General features: G+C 31.6%; 1 protein-coding gene and 1 pseudogene across 1 annotated transcript in view; one reads left to right on the top strand and one right to left on the bottom strand.

Annotated features, from left to right (window-relative positions):
• Positions 1 to 24,035, bottom strand: part of PCDH11X (protocadherin 11 X-linked) — an 859,890-nt gene that overhangs the window by 262,622 nt on the left and 573,233 nt on the right. Inside the window, exon 6 of the mRNA XM_075999346.1 lies at positions 1,527 to 1,725. Within this exon, the coding sequence (XP_075855461.1) occupies positions 1,527 to 1,725 (199 nt within the window). The remainder of the gene's footprint in view (positions 1 to 1,526; positions 1,726 to 24,035) is intronic.
• Positions 12,310 to 12,610, top strand: LOC105879636 (non-histone chromosomal protein HMG-14 pseudogene; annotated as a pseudogene).

Below are 24,035 nucleotides of genomic sequence, written 5' to 3'. Positions count from 1 at the left end.
TTATCTTCCATTTCTATATTCTTATCCATTAACTGGACATGATAGGCCCACAATTAAAATAATAATTTATGAAGTGTAAAAGATCAAGGATACCTTTGCTTAATGCATATTTATTACTTATGATCATATTCCTCCTAGAGATTGACTCTGAGTTCATTATAGCAACGAATATAATCACAACTATATATTTCTACCAGAAGTTATTGTGCTGTGCTGTACAAAGTAAATGGCAGATAGATTAGTGATATAGGTTAGAGGAAAATTTTTCATCCTCAGAACAAATGTTGATCATTCGCTCTAAGTAAAAAATTAAAAATGGTGATAGCAGATTGGGAATTTCTGAACTTGGTGATTCAAAAGTCTCTAATATTTTTTATATTGAAAACATCCTTAATATTCAGCATCTACATGTGTGGAGAGAAAAAGGTTGATGTTATGTTGTTATTTGTTATGTTTGTTTAGCCTTAGATCATATCTTGATATTTAACCAATCCATTTTCCTCTTTTTTTTGAAGTTTCAAAAATAGATTAAAACACAATGTGAAGAAGCCATTTTGTTCTAAAGCCTAGTGCTTTATTTAGATTATGTATCCATGCAATCCATTATGTTCAAAATAGCATTTCAAAATTTCTAGTTTATATTACTTTATGTTTATACTAGTTATTTGGCCCATTTTTTCATTTTTTATTCCTATTAGTTTTTTCTCTCACATATATGGTATTCTCTTTGTACCTTCACACTTTTATGTTTATAACACACATCTGAAGAAAACTATAGCTTGTTAGAATTTCAAGAGTCTTCCAAGATATATATACCTTATCAAATTTTGTATTTCCCAAAATTATTAAGAAGCAAGGATGGTCACTACATATTCAAGATAATAAATATCATCAATTTTTTATTTAGTATCAACTTCATGATCCATTTAAGAGTTCAACATCTTCAGAATTTGCAAAACAGCTTTTGTGCCTTCTCTTTGGAAACCAAATCTGAATACCTTTCTAACCAATAATATGACACAACTATATGATTATTTTACATACTGAAAACCTGAAACCAACTCCTCTGCATTGAAGTCAGGATCTCTTATTTCCCCAGAAAGAAAATAATTGTCAATGGCTCTTATCTCTATTAAAAATAAAAATAAAATTTATAAAATAAATTAAATAAATTATATAATTTATATAAATTAGATAAAATTATATTTGCACAAATAAATTAATAAATAAAATAAACAGCTGGTATTATACATATATAAATATATATGTATACTATAAATAGAAATCCTACCTATTCCTAAACAAAGTAACTATAATAAATTTCATTCAGAGTAGCTATGATCACACATTTCAAACATTATCAACTGCTGCATATATGCCATACACCTAATTCTGTATGTTTACCTTTTAAAAATGTGTTACTATTCATAGTAACAAAATAAATTGGCCCATGTTATTATGGCTATGATAGCTTGACTTGCAAAGTAAATCTATTTATATTAAGGGACTAAGGAGATAACACTCACTAGATTCAGGATCAGAGTTGCCATCCCCTTCAGTGCGATTGTTGGGTGCAGCATGATCAAAGTACTCCTCCTGAGGATAGCCAAGGGGCAGGACATGGGATGTGCTGGGAAGGCCGCCTGCATCATGGTCTCCCAGTCCACCATCACTACTGCTTTCCTGAGAGCCTTCCGGTAGGTGAAATGTGACTCGCCGCTGGGACTGAAAAGAAGAAAGAAAATTATAGGGTTTCAGCTATGACTTGAATAATTGCTTAATACATACAATTTAGAAAATATATTGTAGCTATCTGGTGAAGCCACATTAACATTATCTTGAGTTGTGAACAATTTCAGGCTTTTGTGAACAGCTCTGTGTTGAAACCTACTTCACCTGGTGGCAGAGTTGCTTCCATTATATTTCTAAACAAGGTACATCCAGATACAGATTGAAAGTCAATTTGCTCTAAAGCAAGAGGCTGTAGCCTTTATAGCATATGTGAGTACATTTGAAATTCTGATCATCATTTAAACATGGATTTATTTAGCTATTATTTGACAATAACTTATTTTTTGAATAATAAGCATGGATAAATATAACCAAATTTTATATGCAAGATTCTTGTGGGCTGAAACAATAAATAATAACACAAATTTATTCAATCATGTAGGCATACAAAAATTAAAAGTATAAATCATCTTTTAGAAGAATCTTAGGGGCAAGATTTTGAATTGAAATTCATTCAAATTGATTCTACTCTCTAATAAAAATACATGCTATGGATAAAAGTTGATGGTAATTATAAAAACAAAGTATAGGTATCATGGTAAAGGGTAATTATAGTGCAATATAAAAATATATATCCAAGTCAAAATATAAAAATGAAACATTTGGTTTCCAAAACAGTTTTGTGACACCCAGTAGGGGCAATATCTTCACAAGATGTAGCAGCATTTTTGTTTGCTGCATTGCTATACTATATGTAGCAGCTACTCTCCAAAGATATTCTCCTCAATAAATATCACCTGTTGGTATTCAGACCCTTATGTAGTCCAGAACCACAGTAAATCTGGGCAGGCTCTGTGTAATCAAACCTTGCAGCTACAGTTACAGTTTTGAACCATTGGAATACCTTGGGGAAAATCAGCTGCACTGAAAGAAGTCTGACTACTGGGAGCTGTCATACTGCGAGGAAACTGAAGCTAGTCATGTGGAAAGACTGCATAAAAAGAGATTGCAGTGCCCAGAGAGACCCAGCTGTTGCAGCTACTCCAGTTCAGGTGCCAGATATGTATGTGAAGAATCCAATTTGGACATTCCAGCCGATGGCCTCATCAGTGCCATCCCAGCCATCTCCAGACATTTGATCCCCCCACCGATTTGAGGCACCAGTCATTGTTGAGGAGAGATAACTATCTCTACTGTGCACTACCCAAATTCCTGATATAAAAATAGAGAAGGACAATTAGTTTTTACATATTTGGGATGATTTTCTATGTAACAATAGATCAACCAAAACACTAAACTACTGGCAGCTTGAAAGATGAAAATTAGAGATCATTTATTTAAGAGATTTATATACATCAAAGGTCAAAAGAATTTAGGTACTAGGTTCTTGCACGACAAAATTCATATGCTTCCACAAATTCAGATTTGACATCCATTTCTTAAGATGGAGATCTGAAAAGATTTGAATATTATACTTCAATCTTATAAGAAGTAATATGGAAATATGATAGATGTATATAAATTTAAGTAGCTCATTTGAATCCTCTTTAATTTGATAGCTATTGTCTATATAATAAAGTCTCAATAAAATATGAAGAAATGACTAATATCATAACATAATATATCTTATGGAATATATTTATGATCATAGAATTACTCATTTTAATGAGGAGTCTCTTAATTTTTTAAATGTAAAAACCCTTTGGACCTGGTATAAGGAGTAGCTGGTGGTGTTAGTTAAGGTAATTCTTAGCAGAATTAGACTAAGTTGAATAAAAGAAAAGCTTGCTGGAAGGGAGTAATATTGAGGAGTTCAGAAGGCAGGGCTTTTTTGTTTGGGGTTTTTGTTTTTGTTTTTTTTGGTATGTATGTTGGCTTGCAAGAAAACTATGGAGAGTGAAACTGACTGTATTATATGATTAAGCTACAGTGTATCTTCTAGGATATAAACAAAGCATTGATCAGGCGAATAATATAACTGAGATCAATCTCTTTTTCTGTGCTTTTGCTTGCTCAATTTCTCTCTTTCTGTTAGTCTTTGTATCTAGAACCCATGGTGAAATGAGTAAAACAACCTCTATTACACAGACATCATCTGAATGTCATACTGATTTTTGCATTTACATTCACGCAATCACGCAAGCAATTCATCAAGTTAGAGGGAATTGAAATACATGGATTACCTAGCCTGTCAGTCCCTTTATTGTTTATTAGAACTAAAGATATATAGCACAGGGCCACAGAAATAAGCATCAGTGCTGTATTCTTCAAAAGCAGAGAGTTTCATAAAGCTTTAGAAAAAGTTTAGCTGCTTAGAGATTAAAATTTAAAAGCAACTAAATAAGCCCTTCCATTCTTGTAAATAACCTAATTAAAACATTGCTAATAGCTTGATGGCTCTATAAAGACTTTTTTTTTTTTTGAGACAGAGTCTCATTCTGTTCCCCAGGCTAGAGTGCCCTGGTATCAGCCTAGCTCACAGCAACCTCAAACTCCTGGGCTCAGCAATCCTCCTGCCTCAGCTTCCTGAGTAGCTGGGACTATAGGCATGGGCCACCATGCCCTGCTAATTTTTTCTATATATATTTTTAGTTGTCCAGCTAATTTATTTATTTATTTATTATTTTTTATTTGTTTTTAGTACAGACGGGGTCTGGCTCTTGCTCAGGCTGGTCTCAAACTCCTGAACTCAAATGATATGCCCACCTCGGCCTTCTAGAATGCTAGGACTACAGGCGTGAGCCACCACACCTGGCCTATAAAGAAGTTCTTAATATAAAAAATGCGTAAGTTTGTCTATGATTTTGAGAATGATCAACTAATTGTCCTCTAGGACCCCTCTTACAATCATCTAGTGAAGGGATCAGCAAATTTTTTTCTTTAAAGAGTCAGATAGTAAATATTTTCAGCTTTGTGGGCCATACAATGTGATCTCTGTCCACTACTCAACCCTGAAGTTATAGTGAAAAACAGCCATAGGCAAATGCACTTAAGAATATTAACATTTAAAATTTAGATATTTTTATGTGTCACTAAATACTTTCCTTTGTTTCAACTTTTTCAATCATTTGGCTCTAGGAGCCATAGTTTTCAGACCCCTGGATATAGAAGGCTAAGTTTGACAATCCAGCAAAGCTGGATTTGACTGTTCTCTTTCTAAGCCAAAGTTTAGTTATAGATTAAAGCTCATTTATTGCCCAAAATTATTTATGGTTGTTAATATATTTTCAGCTACTTCAAGTAAAATATAAACAATTATGCTCATAAACTTTTTAAAAATGCAAGACCTGGAAAAACTACATTTAAAAATGCTTGATACATTACACTGTAGACATTTATCTACAATTAACTATTGCATATAACTTAAAGTGAAAATGATACTTAATGCATAGATCAAAAATCATTGTATGTAAAATAAGCCAGTTTGGCATGAGACTAATTTATAATTGCTTTCATCATAATGCCTATTAAGGGATATTTTAATTTTCTATTAAGACCCATGTAAACTATTTCGAGCATATATGTATTATAGATAGGTAATATGTGTATTATGTGCCCTGTGTGTGTATGTGTGTGTATATATATGTTTATGTACATGTATAGTGTATTTTTATCATTTGAAGTCTTTTAAAGTATTTGACCTAGATAATAGAATCTGTGAATAAGAAAACTCTGCTGACAAAAACAAATGAGTCTAGAATTTAACATGTGCTGGTTAAGCATACAGTCATATATCCTAACAGAATCGAAATTGCCAGTGCATGGCAGCTAGGCTAGTGTCAAATGATGGAAGTAGGAGCTATGTAGTTAGCTTCTGATGTAAAGGAAATGGAGTTTTGTGTTCACTTGCTTATCTACACAGAAAATAGCAAGACAATTTAAGTTAAAAAAATATTATCACATCCTAAGACACCTGTGCTAGTAACTTACTAAAAGCCATCACAAAGGGATGCCCTAGAATGAATCTGTAATTAGCCTGGCCACGTACTCACCTCCAACCATCTTGACACTCATAAATTGAATTCCTTTAGGGGTAAATAAAAGAGAATGGGTGGATTTGTAAGGACCTCCCTTAGTGAATGGAACTCACTGCTTTTAGTCCTTTCCTGAAAGCATAAAAAAATACACTGCCATTGCTAACACCACTTCGTTCCTGAAATGTGGTTCTTACATTTGACAATTTCACATATACATTTCTGAATGTTCAAATGTAGAACGTATATTTTAATAAACCCTTGTGTTTTAGTTAGTTTTACCAATTATCAGAATGTTTCAATTGTAGAGCATGGTGCATTATTTATTTGGTCATTAAGGATCCTATATCATGGTAAAATAGCCTAATGTTCAGCCATATATTGGGGACTTGATTTCTTTCTCAATTGCCAGTTTCAAAGTTTAAAGTTTGAAACACTGTTCTATTACTATAATCCATAGCAGGCAAATTAAATGGACTTAATCATCTATTTCTTTATTCAGTGAATCCACAAGAGGCTCTATATTTGTATATATGTCATTATTTAGATTGTGCATTGTTTTATAAAATTTCCATGAATTCTTTTCTTTTTTTTTTTTTCCTTAGGAGGTCTCAGATTGAAAACTTGAGATCATGCACTATCACACCCATGACTGCCACTCGTCAATCTCCTATGTGCCTGGTTCTGTTGGATTTGAAATATTTTCTTAAGTGAAATTATTAATACTTAATTTTTAAAGAATTGTTTTAAAGGCTCTTTAAAACTTAACTTTTGATGGGATAAGAACGTTTAGTTATGCTTTTCTATTATTACTTTAATTATTTCTACTTAAAGTTGCCTTTTATAATCTGTGGTTTTCCAGATAAAACTGAACAAAAAACAATTATATGAACTTTAACAATTTCAATTCTTTGTAGTAAATATTGGAAACTTATTTTAAATTCCTTGTACTTTACTTTTTAATGTTTGAAACCTTAATCTCTGGTGGCTCTTTTCTGCTCAGATTCATAATACAGGGGTATTCAAAATATAGAGGTATTTTTCTTATCCAATATATGTTGAAGTACTAACTATTTCATGAAAATCATTCCTAAGTCTCTCAGGAAGACAGATAATTTTCTTTTTTCAGTTGCTAAATATGATTATTGTGCAATATAAAAGGACATTAATGCTAATGTCATAATTTGTCTATGACAAATTTCTCTCTCCAAACCCTTCAAAGAAGCTGTGGCATAGAAATTGAAACAAATCTTTTGACTGAATGGTGACTTTATGGGATGGAAATAAAGCCTGCTGTTTTCATGAATAAATGTCTGCCCTGAATAGCTAGTTATTTTCTTCCAGTAACAGACAGAAATAGCACAGGATGCCTCTCCCTAAAATCTACATTACTCATTTTTAGCTCAAATCAATCAAAATTTCAGAATATATGAATAATCAGAAATGATATTGGTGTCACTTAGATAAATCATTTACTGGCAAAATATCAACTCCCCCCCATTCTTATGTCCATTAGACATCATGAAGGCTTAATTCCATACTAAACATCAGGTGAATATCGTTACATTCCATAACATGATGCAAGTGGCATTTTAAAAGGTTAATCTGGCACTAGAGAGGCTGCATGCAGATAGGCCACCCTATGATTCTCATTATGAAGTGCTTGAGTATCATGTTCTAGAAGGCTCATTAGAATTATCTGTCAAAGTTTTCAAACTTATTGTACAACTTGCACTCCCCTTGACTTCAATTGTAATATACCCTGACTCAAGCTTCCTTTAGATTCACTGTCACCACTAGTAACTGATTAGAAAGGATAATCGTAGGTAGACTTATGATTTTTAAGGATTACCATATGCAGGGGGTTGTCTGATTCATATATAAAACATTTTGAATATCAAACTATTAAGCATATTTTAAGTTTCTGAGTTCTCACATTCTATAATAATCAACAGCTTTATTCTAGATGTCAGAGGATTTCTGCATTTTCTCACAGGTACTGTCTCTTAGCAAAATAATTTATAATTACTCAATATGCCATTAAATAAGATGTAAAAATAGCTTAGTTAGAAACCCAATTTGAAATTTTCATCTGCATTATATGGCCAGCACATATATCCCACTTGCAGATCATAATTCCCAGTGTAAAAACTCCCAGATGACATAGCAGGCCTTTTTATTTTATAGCAGGCCCTTACCATTTGACCCTACAATTTTTAGTCATAAAACTTCCTACTTTTCCAATTCAAGTCATTTTTTAGGATAGATCAGTTTTCCACTGTTCCATTTCATAAAATTTGAATAGTCTCATTTCTCATTCTCCCTTTCACAATCTGTCCCTGAAGTTTATATCCTTCAAGGCTCTTTTCCCCTCAAATACCAGAAGCATGTTAGCAGCATGTGTAGGAAGTTGTACATGATGCTCAATGGTACTAGAATCAGGTATCCTAGTTCAGACTATTCTGCCATTACATTTATCATGGTACTTGGCTTCTTTTTTGCAGGAGTCAGACATATCTTTTGATGGTTAGAAGACCACATGGCACACATGAGGACATTTTTCCTTGAGTGATGGTTCATATCAGTTCAATCAGATTGGAAATAATCTATTTGTAGATAGGCAGGATGCAGGATGAAGCCTTTTTCAGGAATGTTGTGGACTATAAATTGTTAAATTAGCAATTATCATAGTTGTATGAACTTTGAAAATGAAATGGCAATATTGCAAATGTTTGAGAAGCTACTATTGTTTGAATAACAATGAAAATACCACAAAACTGTAAATTAACTTGCTTTGAAACTGGAATGTGTCCAAAAATGCCATTAAGTAATATTAAAACCAAATATTAAAACTAAAATAGACCATGGTCTCAATGAAAAACCCAAGTATCCATCAAAAATGCATAGAAGAAATGTTTATATTGTTTTTGGTGCTAATCACACCTGTTTACCAACTTAACATTTAATTTTACGAATTGCCAAAGCACCTTGATTATCCAGAAACAGTTATCTGGTAGCCTCAATTATTCAAGAAACAGCCACATATCAGAAAGTAAGGGAGGATAAGGCATGGTAATTGCTAAAGTATTCATCAAAAAGTTCATGCTCAGAATCATATTTACCTTACCCTATTTTAGTACTTAACTTTGACAACCTCGTTTATCTGGTTCTCAAGCTCATGGTAGATTAGGAGGGTTGGGAGCTGCTATAAATGAAATATTGACAGAAGAAGAAATTTCCACCAATAATCCCTAGATCTACCTTCTATAGCTACATAGAATACATGTGACTCTTCTTCTACATGGCAAGGCTTCCAGTGTTTGAAGATAGTTAAGCCTAATGTACAAATCTTTCTATTCCAGGCTAAAATTCCCACCTTAATTTGACATGGCTTTCAAAACTTTTACCATCCTGCTAATCCTTTTCTTTTTTGCCCATGTAATCTATTTGCATGATCAATAACAAGGTCAGACTTAAACTATTTAACTCTCTATTGTCAGTGATAAAACGGGTTTGAGAGATGATAGAATCATACCTCATATATGATCTAAATAATCATTTTATTTTTTCAGGATGTTAGTCAATAGTTTTTATAGTTGTTAAATTATTTGAAAATTTGTTTCCATGAAATAGTTTTGTTTTCAATGATGCTTTGTCTCTAGTGTCACTTCTTTGTATTTGCAAAATAATTCTCCCATTGCCTTAGTTACACAACATGTCTAATTGATGCATTTTAAACAAACCAAATGTCAGTCAAGCAACAGATGATTTCTGACTTGAATTATATAAATTGGAATAATTATGCAGCATACAATGAAAGAGGAAAAACCTGGCATTGTCATTAATTGCATAAATACTTGGATCAAAATATTATCTTATTTAATGTTAGCAGAAATCACACAAAAAAGTATATAATGGTAAACAAATACGAGTTGAAAAATAATAATGATTAGAATATTTCCCTAATAAAATTGAAGACTGAACACATCAGCTAATATGCTAGTAATCTCTTCAGTGTATTGAGTTAATGAACATTGATAACCTGTTTGCTTTTGATCCATTCTGGTGTACATGAAACATATTTATTTCATCTTTTTTACCTGGTGTTCATCAGCACATGAAAAACAACTGCTACTCATGTAAAATGTGTCACTTCCTGGGAATTAATATGAGATGAAAAGATCAATGTTTCCTTTGAACTCTTCTTACATTTTAAGAAATATTTAAAGTTCTAAAATCCCCATAGGTAATCAAAGAGTGAATTCAAATAGCTGCATCTTCCAGCAATAACATTTGCCAAAGGCAGAAGGTAGAAGCAAGCAATGTTGGGGTAAATATAATTGAGAGTGGAAGAAGGAGGAATTACAACCAACTAGTGTTTCTAGTACCACTGTAGTCTTTTACCTGTGGAGTTGTCTATATAGATGTATTTTTGTAAAAGTAGACCTCCCTCTACTTATTTTACATACAAACAAGAATATCCCTATACACCATCTACCACACCCATGTACCCTGCACACACACACACACACACACACACACACACACACAGAGAGAGAGATGGTATTAAAAATAACCTAAAAGTGATTAAAAAAAATTAAAGAGTTAAAAAAATCCAAATTATCATTATGCTATGGTCTTAGGAATAAATTGATACGACATTATCCTTTTCATTGCTTTTAAAAAGTTATATATGTGTACTTCTTAAAGTATCTCTAAATTGAGGATGGCAATAGAAACTAGTAGAAAGATTTAGGCTCCAACCCTAAAACCCTCAAATCAATCTCATATGATTACTTCAAATACATTATTTGGACCTTTTATAATATTACTTTTGTTGCCTTTCATAACAATTGGGAATTAGAAAGGAAAAAGCGTGTAATTTTGGTTAAAATTGATAGCTACTGTAATCAGTATCTATCCAGTGGTTTTCAAAACACTGGCTGCATATAAATGATCCAGTTGTTTTGTTAATAATGGAGATTCCTAGGTTTCAACATTCAAATATTCTGATTTAGTAGGTCTGAGGTAAGATTCAGGTGATTTGAGGAATATAGTTTGCCATAAAGTGAATGTTTGTATCCCCCTGAAATTCATATTTTGAAACGTAATCCCTAATGTGATGTTTGGAGACAGGGCCCTTGAATAGTGCTTAAGTCATGAGGGCAGAGCACTCATGAATGGTATTAGTAGGTTTTATAAAAGAGATCCCAGAGACCCCTTGCTACTTCTCCTACATGAGGACATAGAAGATGCCTGTCTATGAACCAGGAAGTAGGCCCTCACCAGACAATAACTATGCCAACACCTTGATCTAGGACTTCCAAACCTCTAAAACTGTGAGAAATAATTTTTCTGTTGTTTAAAAGCTGCCCAGTCTATAGTATTTTGTTACAGCAACTTGAAAAAACTAACACATGGTTCTTTGACAACAATTGCAGAGGAAAAAAAGAATATATATATATATATATATATATATATATATATATATATAAAACCAGGCATACTGATTAAGTTTTCTAAATATGTTTTAATAGGCCATGTTATTCTTGGCATTTTAAAATAAATTGACCACATTAGAGTCATGGAATTCTAATAATGTCTGACTGTATTCTGATTAGAAAAAATTTAAGAAATAATTATTTCATAATTTTTATATAATAGACATCTCTTTTTTCCCACAATATTCTGTTTAATCACATCCCCTACCCTGAAACACATAAAGGGATAATAAACCAAAACAACTTATAGTGAAACTATGAAATGAAGACTAAAACTTAAATCATTATTTTTCCTATCAGTCAAAAAATATCTTTCTAACATTATATTAGTCATTCCAAGGCATTTGAAAGCATTAGGGGCAACATTTTTGGTATTCTATTACCCGTAGCCTCTCTTTGTAGATCACAAATGCATTATATTGATCAGAAAAATAAGGGTTACAATTTATTGTCTACTAAGAAATTTAAGTTCTATACCATTCAAAAATCATAGTATTATATTAAAAATCAGAGACTAATTCTGAAACATGAAAACATTCACTTTTATTTAACAAGGTCGATGAATTATACTTGTATATATTTATAGTGTCACAATTTCAAGCCACTACATCTACTTACCTACATAGTTTTAACAGTTCATTTTTTATTCAATTCAATTAGCTATCGCTAGAATGAGTTAGCATTTCCTAAGTTTTCCTGCTCACTTTTGATGAATGATACATAAAATATAGTTATGACATTATTAATATAGAGGTGACCATGGAATAATATGATGAGAAAGTGTGTGGGGAAGAGCAGTAAACTTCACAGATATGAAATCATCTCTCTATAACTTAATCATACTAACATATGCTGTTCTGAAGAAAAACAAAGGTAATTGCAATGGTACTATATAAATTAAAATAAAATCATTAAAATATTTTTTCAGATTATATGATTGTGTGAATGATAGAATAACACATTTTCTATTTTATAAAGATTCTTGTTTGGTACAACCTTCAGAATACAAAAATCTGCTTTGGGGGATGAGTGGAAGCTGCCAAGCATCCCAGCTTCCAAAAGGCTCTTGCAGGCACCTGACACGTGCCCTCCCCACCACCAAGATGCCTAAGAGGAAGGTCAGCTCAGCTAGAGGAGCGGTGAAGGAAGAGCCCAACAGGCGCCATTGTCAGCTAAACCTGCTCCTGCAAAAGTGGAAACGAAGACAAAAAGGGGAGCAGGAAAGGATAAATCTTCAGATAAAAAAGTGAGAACAAAAGAGAAAAGGGGAGCAAAGAGAAAACAAGCCCAAGTGGCTAACCCAGAAGCTAAAGAAGATTTACCTGCAGAAAATGGAGAAAATAAAACTAAGAAGAGAGTCCAGCCTCTGATGAAGTAGGAGCGAAAAAAGCCAAGCCTGATTAACATCATATACTTTGTCTTATCAGTGGTCCCTTGTCTCCCTTCTGGTACAATCCAGAGGAATATTTTTATTAACTATTTTGTAAATGGAAGTTTTTTAGTGGCTCTACAAACATTTTTAAGGAGGGAATCCTACCTCATCCCATTTTTAAAGTATAAATACTTTTTTAAAGAGGTAAAATCATTTGTGGGTTGTTTATTTTTTGTTACAACCAGAAAAGAGTGTGGCATATAGAATTACAGGAGGCTTTGATTATCTTGGGTGTCAGCTTAACATTCTGTAGATGGGGAGTTGGTTTTTATATCCTATAATACAAAGCATATTAAATATGGAGTCACAGTCTGCATTTAATATCTTGACAGTTTAAATTACTTCTATTCCCTTGTAGTTTTCTCGAATTGTTTCCTAAAGAAAACTACTCCTTGGTCATGACTCTCCCTGTCAGAGTTTATTATACTCTGTAACATCTTTGGTCATGGTAGTACTGTTTTCCCAATAACTTTGTTAATGTGCTGTGAATGATTGAAAATTTGAGTATGTAGTATATATGATAATGAATTGTGAATTGGTAGGACTTATGAAACAGCTTATCAACATTTGAAGATATTGGTACATGATATCCTCTTAAGAAAAATCTGCCTCCAGATTTTAAGCTGGAAAGTCACCGGAATAATATGGAGATACCTCAAAGAACTAAATGTAGAACTACCATTTGATCCAACAATCCCACTATTGGTATCTAGCCAAAGGAAAAAAAAAAGACATTCTTTAAAAAAAACAAACAAACAAAAAAAAAAACAAAAAACATCTGCACTCAAAGTTTATAGCAGCACATTCACAATTACAAAGATGTAGCAACAACCCAAGTGCCCATGAACACATGAGTGGATTCATAAATGTGGTATATGTATACCATGGAGCATTACTTAGCCATAAAAATGGTGAACTAATAACACCTATATTATCCTGGATGGAACTGAAGACTATTCTTCTAAGTGAAGTATCACAAGAATGAAAAAACCAACATCACATGTACTCACCATAAAATTGGAACTACTCTATCAACACCTATGTGCATATATGGAAATAACATTCATCAGAAATCAAGCAGGTGGGAGGGAAGAGGAGAAGATGAGTAAAAACACACCTAACAGATACAATGCACACTATCTGGGGGGTGGGCACTGTACAAGAGCAATTTATGTAACTAAATTGTTTTGTACCCTTGTAATATTCTGAAATAATTAGAAAATAAAAGAAAATCCATTCCATCTTATAATTTTTCAATGAAAGTATATGCACAAAAATAAAAGAATCATGAAAGATAGCTTTTTAGATTTTCAGTATGTGTGTTAAGAATTGTGTATAAATTGAAATGTCTGTACCAATCCTAAACCCAACTAATAAAGTCTCAATTACAAATGGAAAAAAAAAATCTGCTTTTACTGACACTGAAGACAAGTTCAATCATAGGACTGCTAAAAATGGAGCTATAAATCTGAGGGCATTAAAGAAAAAAAATGTTGCTGACAGACATTTGTGCTTACAAGCTCTATAAACTTTCCAGTATTGTGACACCTTCATTTATAACCACTCTGAACTAAATATAATGACTCCAGGTCCAATACTGAGTTCAACTAATTTTAAATTCAATGACTCTTCCAAAAGTTCTGTTTTCTAAAGTGCAATCAATGGTTTTGTTTAAGATACATCAATTGAAAAGATTAGGTCCTACAAAATACAATAGATCATATCGTACAATTTTAAAAGTAATGTTATCTCTAGACCTCTGAAGTTCCTATTAGATTTAAAAATAATGTCTTTGAGTGTTTTCCACTGACACCTTGACAATTATTCAGTAAGTGACCAATACATAGAATCAATATAATTGTACCTAGCAATTATATGAAATATTTCCTTGGATGTCTGAAAATGTTTTTAGTATTACTGATTCCTTGCATTACTGAAAAATGATCTATTTTGAAAAGAAATATTTTGAAGAATTTTCTAAATCTTAGTGTAAAGCACAAGTCACTCAATAAGTGATGCAAGGATCAGGAGTTAGAACTGGTGGTACTTTGGAAAATGCCGTTGTCTAATAATGTTTAAGTTTGGAGAATGTTAGAGTGTTAAAATTAAAGATATTAAACATTAAATTATTGCTACAAATAAACACAGAGTCTTTTTGTTTTTACAAACAGTAATACCGAAAAGAGGTAGGAAGAACCAGAGCTATTTCTTTTACTGACAGAAAGACAATGTAGCAGACCCCTAAAATTTGCTTCCATTTTGACATCAGCCTCTAGAAAATATTTTCCTAATCACAATTTCACCTTCACTTAGCAACCACAGGCAACTAGGCAACTTAAAATCCTTTTCAGCTTCCTGATAGGAATATGGCACAAAAGCATTAATGTAGCTCTGTTGTTGAAAGTTGAAAGATGAATTTGCTGTGTACTAGTGCTGCTGGATATTTTTTGGTTCAATAGCTTCATGGAAATGCAAATCTTCAAATCTGTTCAATGTGTTTAGGTTAAATTAGGTTTGTTTTCATGCTCTTCTAAAATTGCCTATCCATGAAACTATTAAAATTTGGTTGTATAATAAAGCAAAAAAATAAGTACACTGCTTTGAGAAAATAACACAAGTAATTTGATGGTCAAAGGGTGAACTCTAAGTTTGGAAATCAGTTGTAAGAGATGGGATATATTCAAATTAAAGACAATTGCTCACCCCACAATTGATTGTTTAAAACAAATTTGAAATGCTGATTTGTAGTTCATTTTATGAAAAAGATTTTATTCTGATCTAAATGGTAGCAAAATATGTTGTGATATATAAATTTAGAACTATGATCTTGGACCTAACAGTGGAGAGAAGGGCAAAAAGGAGATATCTTGGCATTACCAAGGATGCACATATACACACACAAAAAAATGTTTTTCAAAAATCTAAGCATATCTATATTTCTTATTTTTTTCTGGGGTTATTTGAAAAATCATCTATAGCAAACAAGCATATTAAAAGTCACTTAAACAAATACAAACCTCAAATTGAGACTATTCTTTAACTAGATACTAACTACTAGCAGATATTGTTTAAAGTAATAATTTAAAATAAATATAAATACAAGCTATTTCTTTAAAATATAAACTAATGGAATGATTCAAAAGTAGCTGATATAAACTCTTAAAAATGTGCATGTTAAACTTGATATTTAATAATTCCAAGTATTTAGAGGAATTTTTATTTATTAACTACTCTTTTTAAAAATTTTGCCAAGATTTAATGAAGAAATCACATCTAAGTTTGCTTATCCATGTACTCAGATCATATCACCAAAAATCACTAATATACTTCAAACTAATAATTTCAAGGTAGTTACTAATAATTCAATTTGATAATCACTTTGGAAAATGTTATAAATTTTATACATAAAATTTAAATATGAATAAACAAGATCTGAATCACCTGTTACACATGGTGATATGAATTATCATTTTAAATTCCCATTCAATTAAATTCTAAAGACATTTGTAAAATGTCAACAATGTAGGAGCTACCGTGTTTTGTGCAAGGGACAGAAGCATGAATAAATGTCTTTCTGGTCCCTGCATGTCAAAGCATTATAGAAGTCTAGATTTCACACTGAGGTTGCTCACATAAATTATCTCACTTGAAAACATCTCAGATCCAAAGGATCTTTCTATGATTCTCAACTGAGCCAAGAAAAGTTTCACTTTACAGGAGAATCATTCTTCAATTAAACAAATGGAGTCAATTATAAAACTAGAAATGTAACATACTATGAAGTTTCCACATCCAATATTAAGTCATTAATAGAAAAAAATACTTTTCATTGATCTTCTAAAGTGCACACACACGTGAATATATGCACACATACATAAAATGTTTTTCAAAAATATAAGCACATCAGTATTTCTCATTTTCCTTCTGGGGTTATGTTAAAAATTATCTTTAGCAAACAAGCATATTGGTAAAGGTCTTCCTGATTGTTACTCTCTTAAGAGCAAATATTTGGAGATAAGGAGTGAGCAATGTCTGTGAGGCAATGGATAAACCATTTTTGGATAAAATAGAGAGATTAAGATAATGGACTTGTAGAAACCTGAGTAATGGGGGGAGGAGAAAAACATGACTTATAGATTATTCAACTGATAATGATCTTCAGAAATTTAGAATTTGGTATATATAATTTAAAAGAGTTGAATTTATTTCATTTTTAAAATATATATTATAAAAAACGAAATAGCCAAGAAAATGTACTTATTCCATGATTCATTTCTGAAGAAAAAGTTTGACAAATACAAAAATGAGGTTTTGAAAACTCAATAAAGAAACAACATAAAGACTATATGAAAACATTCCATAAAATTATAACTTCGGTTGCTTGGTTAAATAAAACTATATCTAAAAAGTTCAAAAAATAATCTCATTGTAGGGACATGCATCCTTGTTCTTTAAAATGTCTAATTTTGTAACACAAGATCTATAAACAAAAAATTATTATTTTTCCAATTACCACACAACTTAGAGGTGCAAAATGGATTGTTGGAATAGGATGAGTGCTGTGAAGACTTAGAAAAATAGTACACAATTTCATTTAGATGAATAAAAGTAAATGAATCCATTTCACTTACTGTGTTTGAACATTGTCTTATGTTTAAAAATTCAGTTGAATTAATAAAACATTACCCCTTAGCTTTAAAATATACAGGCATACTTTTAAGAATCAAAAATAATCTTTTATATATGATTATTTGATTACTGATGAGCTGTTAGAAAAAAAAAAAAACCAAGTGGTTAGTAACTCTTAGCCCCATTCAACAAAAAGCCTACTTCGTAATTTCTGTCAGAGATTTTAAGATTCACAAGCATCCCTTTAAGAGTCATATTTTGATCTTTTCTTATTTGAAATCTAATGCAGTGAAGGAGTTCAGAACACACCACTCCAAAATATGCCACTTTGGCATAGGAATTATTTTGAGCTAAAGGCACTTGAAAAACAACAGGTACAAGATCACTCTGACCTTCATTCTATGTCTTAAAAGCAGATGAAATTCCCCTGTGAAAGATGCTCTCCCTGTACTGCAAGTACAGGAAATTGAGGCTGAGGGAAACCTGTGCAAGGAAACTTTGCTATACTAATCCTTATCTTCCTAGTCACTTCTCTACCCAGTTAACTACCCAAGCCCCTTTGCCATGTCACATTTTCACAATTTATTAATCTTTTTCCAACTCAGCACGTAAGTTTTCAATTCCAAATACATCTTTGGATCTTCATTTCTCTATGAAGGCTCCCACTCCATGTAAGATTTGTATTGAATAAATTTGCATGACTTTCTCCTGTTGATCTCTCCTATGTCAGTTTAATTCTCAGGTTCAGCTGAAAAACCCTAAAGAATAAAGATACAATTTTGCCTCCCTTAGATCAGTCTCCAAAACATATTTTTTTATCTCCCATTATGAATGTGTAAATATATAATTACTAAAAAACCCTCAAAATCCATCTGATTGACTTATACCAGCTTGAATCAGATTATTCAATCTGGTTATTGAATGGTCAGTTATGGTGTAAGTTTTTAAAAATTCAATAATCAAATCTAAGTGTTATGAATTATTGCTGCTCTATTTTTCTTCAATTTGGCTGAATTTAAATGTCCTGTTAGTATTATAGTCTTTAAAGAATGTACAATATCTTAATAATATTATAGTGATTGCATGTTGAAATGTTGTATACATTAGGTTAAATGAAACATCATTAAAATTAATTTTAAGCATTTAAAAACATATAGTTTTAATATTCTATTAATAGTACATGCTTAAAATTAGTGAATTTCAAACTTTATACAAATATAATCATATAATAATCTATAAAATAATCATTGATTGCTTAGAAGTCATCTCTAACCAATTTAAAACACACAATATAAATCAGGAAACCTAACATGGTCAGTTCAAGCTAAATGAATTCGATGTTCATAGAATTCTATCAATTATGCATGACCTCACTTATTAGGTAATAATTTGATTTTATCTAGTAAATACACATCTTTAAAAATTCCATCAAATGTGGTGGTATAATAAATTATGAAATGGTCACATAACCAACTTAATATTTATTTCCTATTTAATCATGATACATAAACATAAAATAAAGAATGTGCTACTTTTAATAATATAATCTGGTGATTCCAAATTACCGCTGCTCTCTCAATATCAGATGATGTTGCCTAAAAATGGAAAATCAATCTGATTTTAGAGATTTTTTATGTAAAGATGAGAGAGAGGGTATCAGATCAATAATAAAACAGAAGAATGTTTAAGAATTGGGTGAGAAAATGTGTACTGAATATTTTAAACATAAATTGGAGAAAGTTTGCAATTTTAACTTAAAATTGCTTCCCTGATTTAACTTAAATGGAATAGGAATCTCCAGAATTTCATTGCATTTGCAAGCCATTCCCTATGATAATAGTGCCATCAGAAAAGCGAGGCTTTTTTCTCAGCTCTATACATAATTAAGAAGAGGATTTCCTAATTTTTGCTGTTGTCTGCCATTCCCATGCAAATTACATGGTATGTACTTCCCTTTAAAAGTATTAGAATCAGTTAATTTCAATATGTTATCAACGAATCCATATATATGGCATTACAAGTAAATATAGCTGCAATAAGTATAATTAAAAATGAATTAGAAACATATTGGGAATTAAGTCTAAAAACAACACAATGCATTAGGAAATATTTTCATGTGTTAAACTACAGAAACTATGTTTTAAATTGAGAGAACACACATTTATTGATACTTAAAGCTAATGTTTTATCATTACACCTTTATTATTTGATTTACTATTTATTTACATTTTTTCTCTAGCTGTAAACTTCTTGTTGACAAGAATAGCACCAGTGCATGGTGCCTAGCACGTAATCAATATTTAGTGAGAGTTTTCAAAATAAATGAGTGTCATTGCTTTCATAGTGACAATTAAAACAGTTCAAGGAACACTACATTTTCATTATATCATCTTTGAGATCACTAATTAGACAACACCTTGCTTGAATTTAATTCTAACCAACACTGATTGTCATCCCAGGAGAATATTTGTGTACTCCTGATGTCATTCTTACTTTCTGTGATGGATGTGTGTGCCATTACCAGGGGTTGAATTTCCCTTATTTCACAGTCCCACATATGGCCTGTTTATCTCTTGAATCTGTAGACTCAGTAACAATTTTAATATCATTCTAATTTCATTTTACAGAAAGATATTGCAAAAAAGTATATAATTTTAATCCTGACATTTGGTTAGATGATATTTCTCCAATGAATTAAATTGTAATATTACAAAATAAATGATAGCCCAAGCTGTATATGATCAGATGCAGAGCTTAAAGCTGACTGAAAATTAATGGTAAATTACCGAGAGTGAAAGACGTCAGTCTCATAGCATACCAGAATTAATGGAGATACTGAAGTATCTATGACAGCTTTTGTGTAACTCTCCTACAACTCACTTCATATAAATACTTCTAAGAATGAACACAAGCATTCAACGTGTTTTTTACACAACAGTTTTGACTTAATTTGTCTGAGTTCTAGCAGAAACAGTGTCTCCCACTCTAACAATTGGAAAGTAAATGATAGTTGGTCTGGATAAAGGTTGTTAACATCTTAATCAATAGATACCATGTTTTAAATGGACATATATTTTATAGTTCTTTCAAAAAGCTTAGACAGAATCTAGTGAGAAAGTTGAAGCAATTCTTGAAAAAAAGCTGCACATGGGAAAAAAAAAAGTCTGAACAAATCTGTAAGTAACAACCAATAGAAATCATTTAAGATCTGAGTTACTGAAAAAAAAATTATCATTTACTTTCCAATACTTCTAAGAATTATAAGTGTAATTTTGAGTTATTTTGTTTCTGCTGCAAATAAGATGTGATTAAAGTGTTTTTTTAATTCTTTCTGCTATTAGTAAGCCATGCAATGTTTAAAGTGGAAAAGAAGAGTCTATTGGTGAATTCATTTTTTGTATTGTATTTGTTCAGTTCCTTTTAACAGATGTTCTTCAAAACAGTTTAAAATTGAGGGACAGATTATTGTCCTATATCTATCAAAAGGAAGCAACAAGATTTATGTATATCTAATTTAGATAAGCTCAATTCATAGAAAAGAGTATTATATTTATTTATCTCATGTGCAATATACTCCACAAATTCAAAATATTTTGAGCACGTTTCAAATGTTGTAGAGATAGAAATGATGCTATTATCCTAAAATATTTTTTCCAGTGTAAGGTAAAAGTAATATCAGAAAAGCAAAAGATAAAGCTATATTTCACTTTCACAAAGTGATAAAAAATATGGTACAAGCACTTCTAAAAAAAGGAAACAATTCAAATTGATGTAGTTTTTAAATGAGTTATATGTGAAGCTTTATAAAACTTTCGTATCTTTCATCAGATAATTTGTAAAAAAAATGATTTCCTGAGGAAATACATATGTTAGCAATGAAACTCAATAGAGGGATTAATTTATGCTTAGACACATAGGTTTGTTTGCTCTACAGAAAACTCATTTAAAAAGACATATGAAGTACCTGTTTGGTACAAGGCACTGAGGAGGAACAAAATGAATATTCTTAATAGAGCAATATTGTGTTTTAAGAAATATTTATAAAGTTAACAGAAGCATCAAATGATTCTATCTTCCATAGAATATCCTATCTATGATAGTCTATGTATAATAGAATCATTCAGTTGACAAGATCCTATTAGGTAATGACTTTGTTTGCTTGTTCTAGTATGATCTAGTCACTAAACACATAGCCCAAAATGCAATGATGAAGAGGTCGTTTAGATTTCATATACTTGCAGCTACTGGATGTTACATATTTTAAGTTCATTTGCTGGCTCCGTATATCTTAAATAGCAGAGCCAATCAAATGTATTGTGTACTGAAATGAATCAGATGTCAAGTCAACTAAAAACACTGTTTTTTATTCACTGAATTTTATCATAAAGACATGAACTTTGCTTTAAATTAAAATTTTAATTCCATTAGTTTGGCTTTTACTGTGCTGTGTAAGAAATTGAATATGACAATCCAAGCTGTTCATTGTGTATGTGTACCAAGGGATACATTTACCCTTAATTATTGTCAGAAATCTATTCAGATGTTTTAAGCTAATACAGTGCCCAATAGACATTTAATTATTATTAGTTCTCACAGTGCTTTTTCTTTCCTTCTGATCAATAAGTTTAAATAAAGAGTTACCAAATTTTACTATATTGGTAGTGATCATAAATAACTAATCTCTTCTGATCATCTCAAAAGGTGGAGGTAACTCACACACACAAAAAATGCATATCCATCCCCCTCCATTTCCAAACTAATCAAGTGAATATATCAAATATATTTTTCTAACAAAGGGAAGCTTAGCATAAAAGAACACAAATGAGATGAGATGGAAAAATAGAAATGCCTGCCCCAGGCATGAGTCATCACCACTGAACAATGTGTCACAATTAATTTCTAGGGAAAATATATACTATAGTTACTGCCTTCTGATGACAGCTTTTCACATGAATCAGGCTGAAGGACTGCAGATTAGTGAGAATTGATGAGACCATAAATGTCCCTACTTTATTAAGATTATACAGCCTGAAGTACGAACTTCCTATAGGACTAATAGCAAGCCCCCTATGAGCAGAATTTGTAATAAATAAAAATAAGAACCTACAGATCTCAATTCTAGATGCTAAAAGAAAGACAGACAAACTAACAGAAGTGGGATAAAATGTTATTCTGTTTGCCCAAGATCATATTTTTGTCTCCATCTGTGAGCATAACAATAGATGGAGGATTTTTTTAATGTCTGTGGGTTCCTAAGTGGTGTCATTGGTAACTTTCACACTAGAAGGAATATGAAGTTTTTTAAGTCACAACATAAATCATGGGTTATTACAGACAGAAAAAGAAATATGCAATAATCAAATTTCTGTGCTAGAAGAAAATCCAGCAAGGCAAAAAACTTTAAACAACTTACCAGAAATAGCATTTTTTCACAAAACCCTAAAAAGCATAAATCTAGGACCTAAAAGGATCTGGCAATGGCCAAAAATGCAGATTCTACATTAAATAAATGCCCTTCAACACCTTTGTATTTTCAATAACAAGAATGTTATCCCCTCTAACCATTATGAATGTGGCACATAACAAGCACACAAAATTATTTATTGAACACATGAGTGAATATGTATGTTAAGAGGCTCTACGATCACTCTCTACTTCACATCTTCAATTACCATCTCTATACAATGATTTCCAATTATTTACCATCAGCTTCCTCAGATGCCTCTTCTGAGATTTAGACTTGTATTTTTTCCTTCTATGTACTGGAGATCTCCAGTACAGATTGTTTATACATATTTTAAATCAAAATATCCCAAACCAGAATCCATATTGCCCTTTTCTCAGCTTTTTCCTATAATTCCTGTTTTATGTCCCTTGTGGTTCCTTGTCCTCAGCCCCATAGACATCACCAATTCTTGTTCATTCTATCCTGTAAATATACCTCAACTTTCCCCTTTCACCACCCTCTAGATCTCTTATTTTATTCCTACAGTCATTACCTATGATAAAAATTTTATCTCCATGTAAAAAAAAAAGGTAAAATAGATCCCCAAAAATTAACTTTCAACATCTTTAATTCTCTTAAGTACTAAAAAACAGACAAAAAACTATAAAATAAATGAAAATAGATTTATAGTTAATGAGATTGATACAGATAAGAAAGTGTGTCTTAGTCTGTTTGGGCTCCTATAACAAAATACCATAGTCTACGCAGGCTTATAAATTACAGATATTTATTTTGCACAGCCCTGGCCATTGGGAGGTCCAAGATCAAGGTGCTGATAGATTCACTGTCTAGTAATAGCCTGCTTTCTGGTTCATAAAAGGCTCATTCCCACTGTATCTTCACATGGTAGAAGAGGTGAAGGGTCCCTCTCAGGCCTCCTTTATAAGGACACTGATGCCATCCATGAGGGTTCCACCCCATGACCTAATCACCTCCTATAGTCTCCTCCTCCTAATCCTATTACCTTAGGGATGAGGATTTCAACATAAATTTTGAGAAGACACATTCAAACCACAGCCTAGAGTAAGAGAAACACTATTTTATTTTATTTTTTTCCAAATTGGGTAGTTGAGATAAATAATTGTATCCTCAATTGTAAGAATTAATGGCAAAGACAATATTAGGACATCAATATGTGTTTTTTTCAAATTGATCCTGATTCTCAATTTCGGTAACCCCAATCAATTGCATTTTTAGAATGAAGCAAAAGACAAACCAGAAATTCTAACTAATGGCTAGTATTTTCTGTTTTCAGAAAAATA

The sequence above is a fragment of the Microcebus murinus genome, chromosome X, assembly GCF_040939455.1.
Source record: "Microcebus murinus isolate Inina chromosome X, M.murinus_Inina_mat1.0, whole genome shotgun sequence".
Classification (NCBI taxonomy): domain Eukaryota; kingdom Metazoa; phylum Chordata; class Mammalia; order Primates; family Cheirogaleidae; genus Microcebus; species Microcebus murinus.
This window is presented reverse-complemented; position numbering and strand designations above follow the sequence as displayed.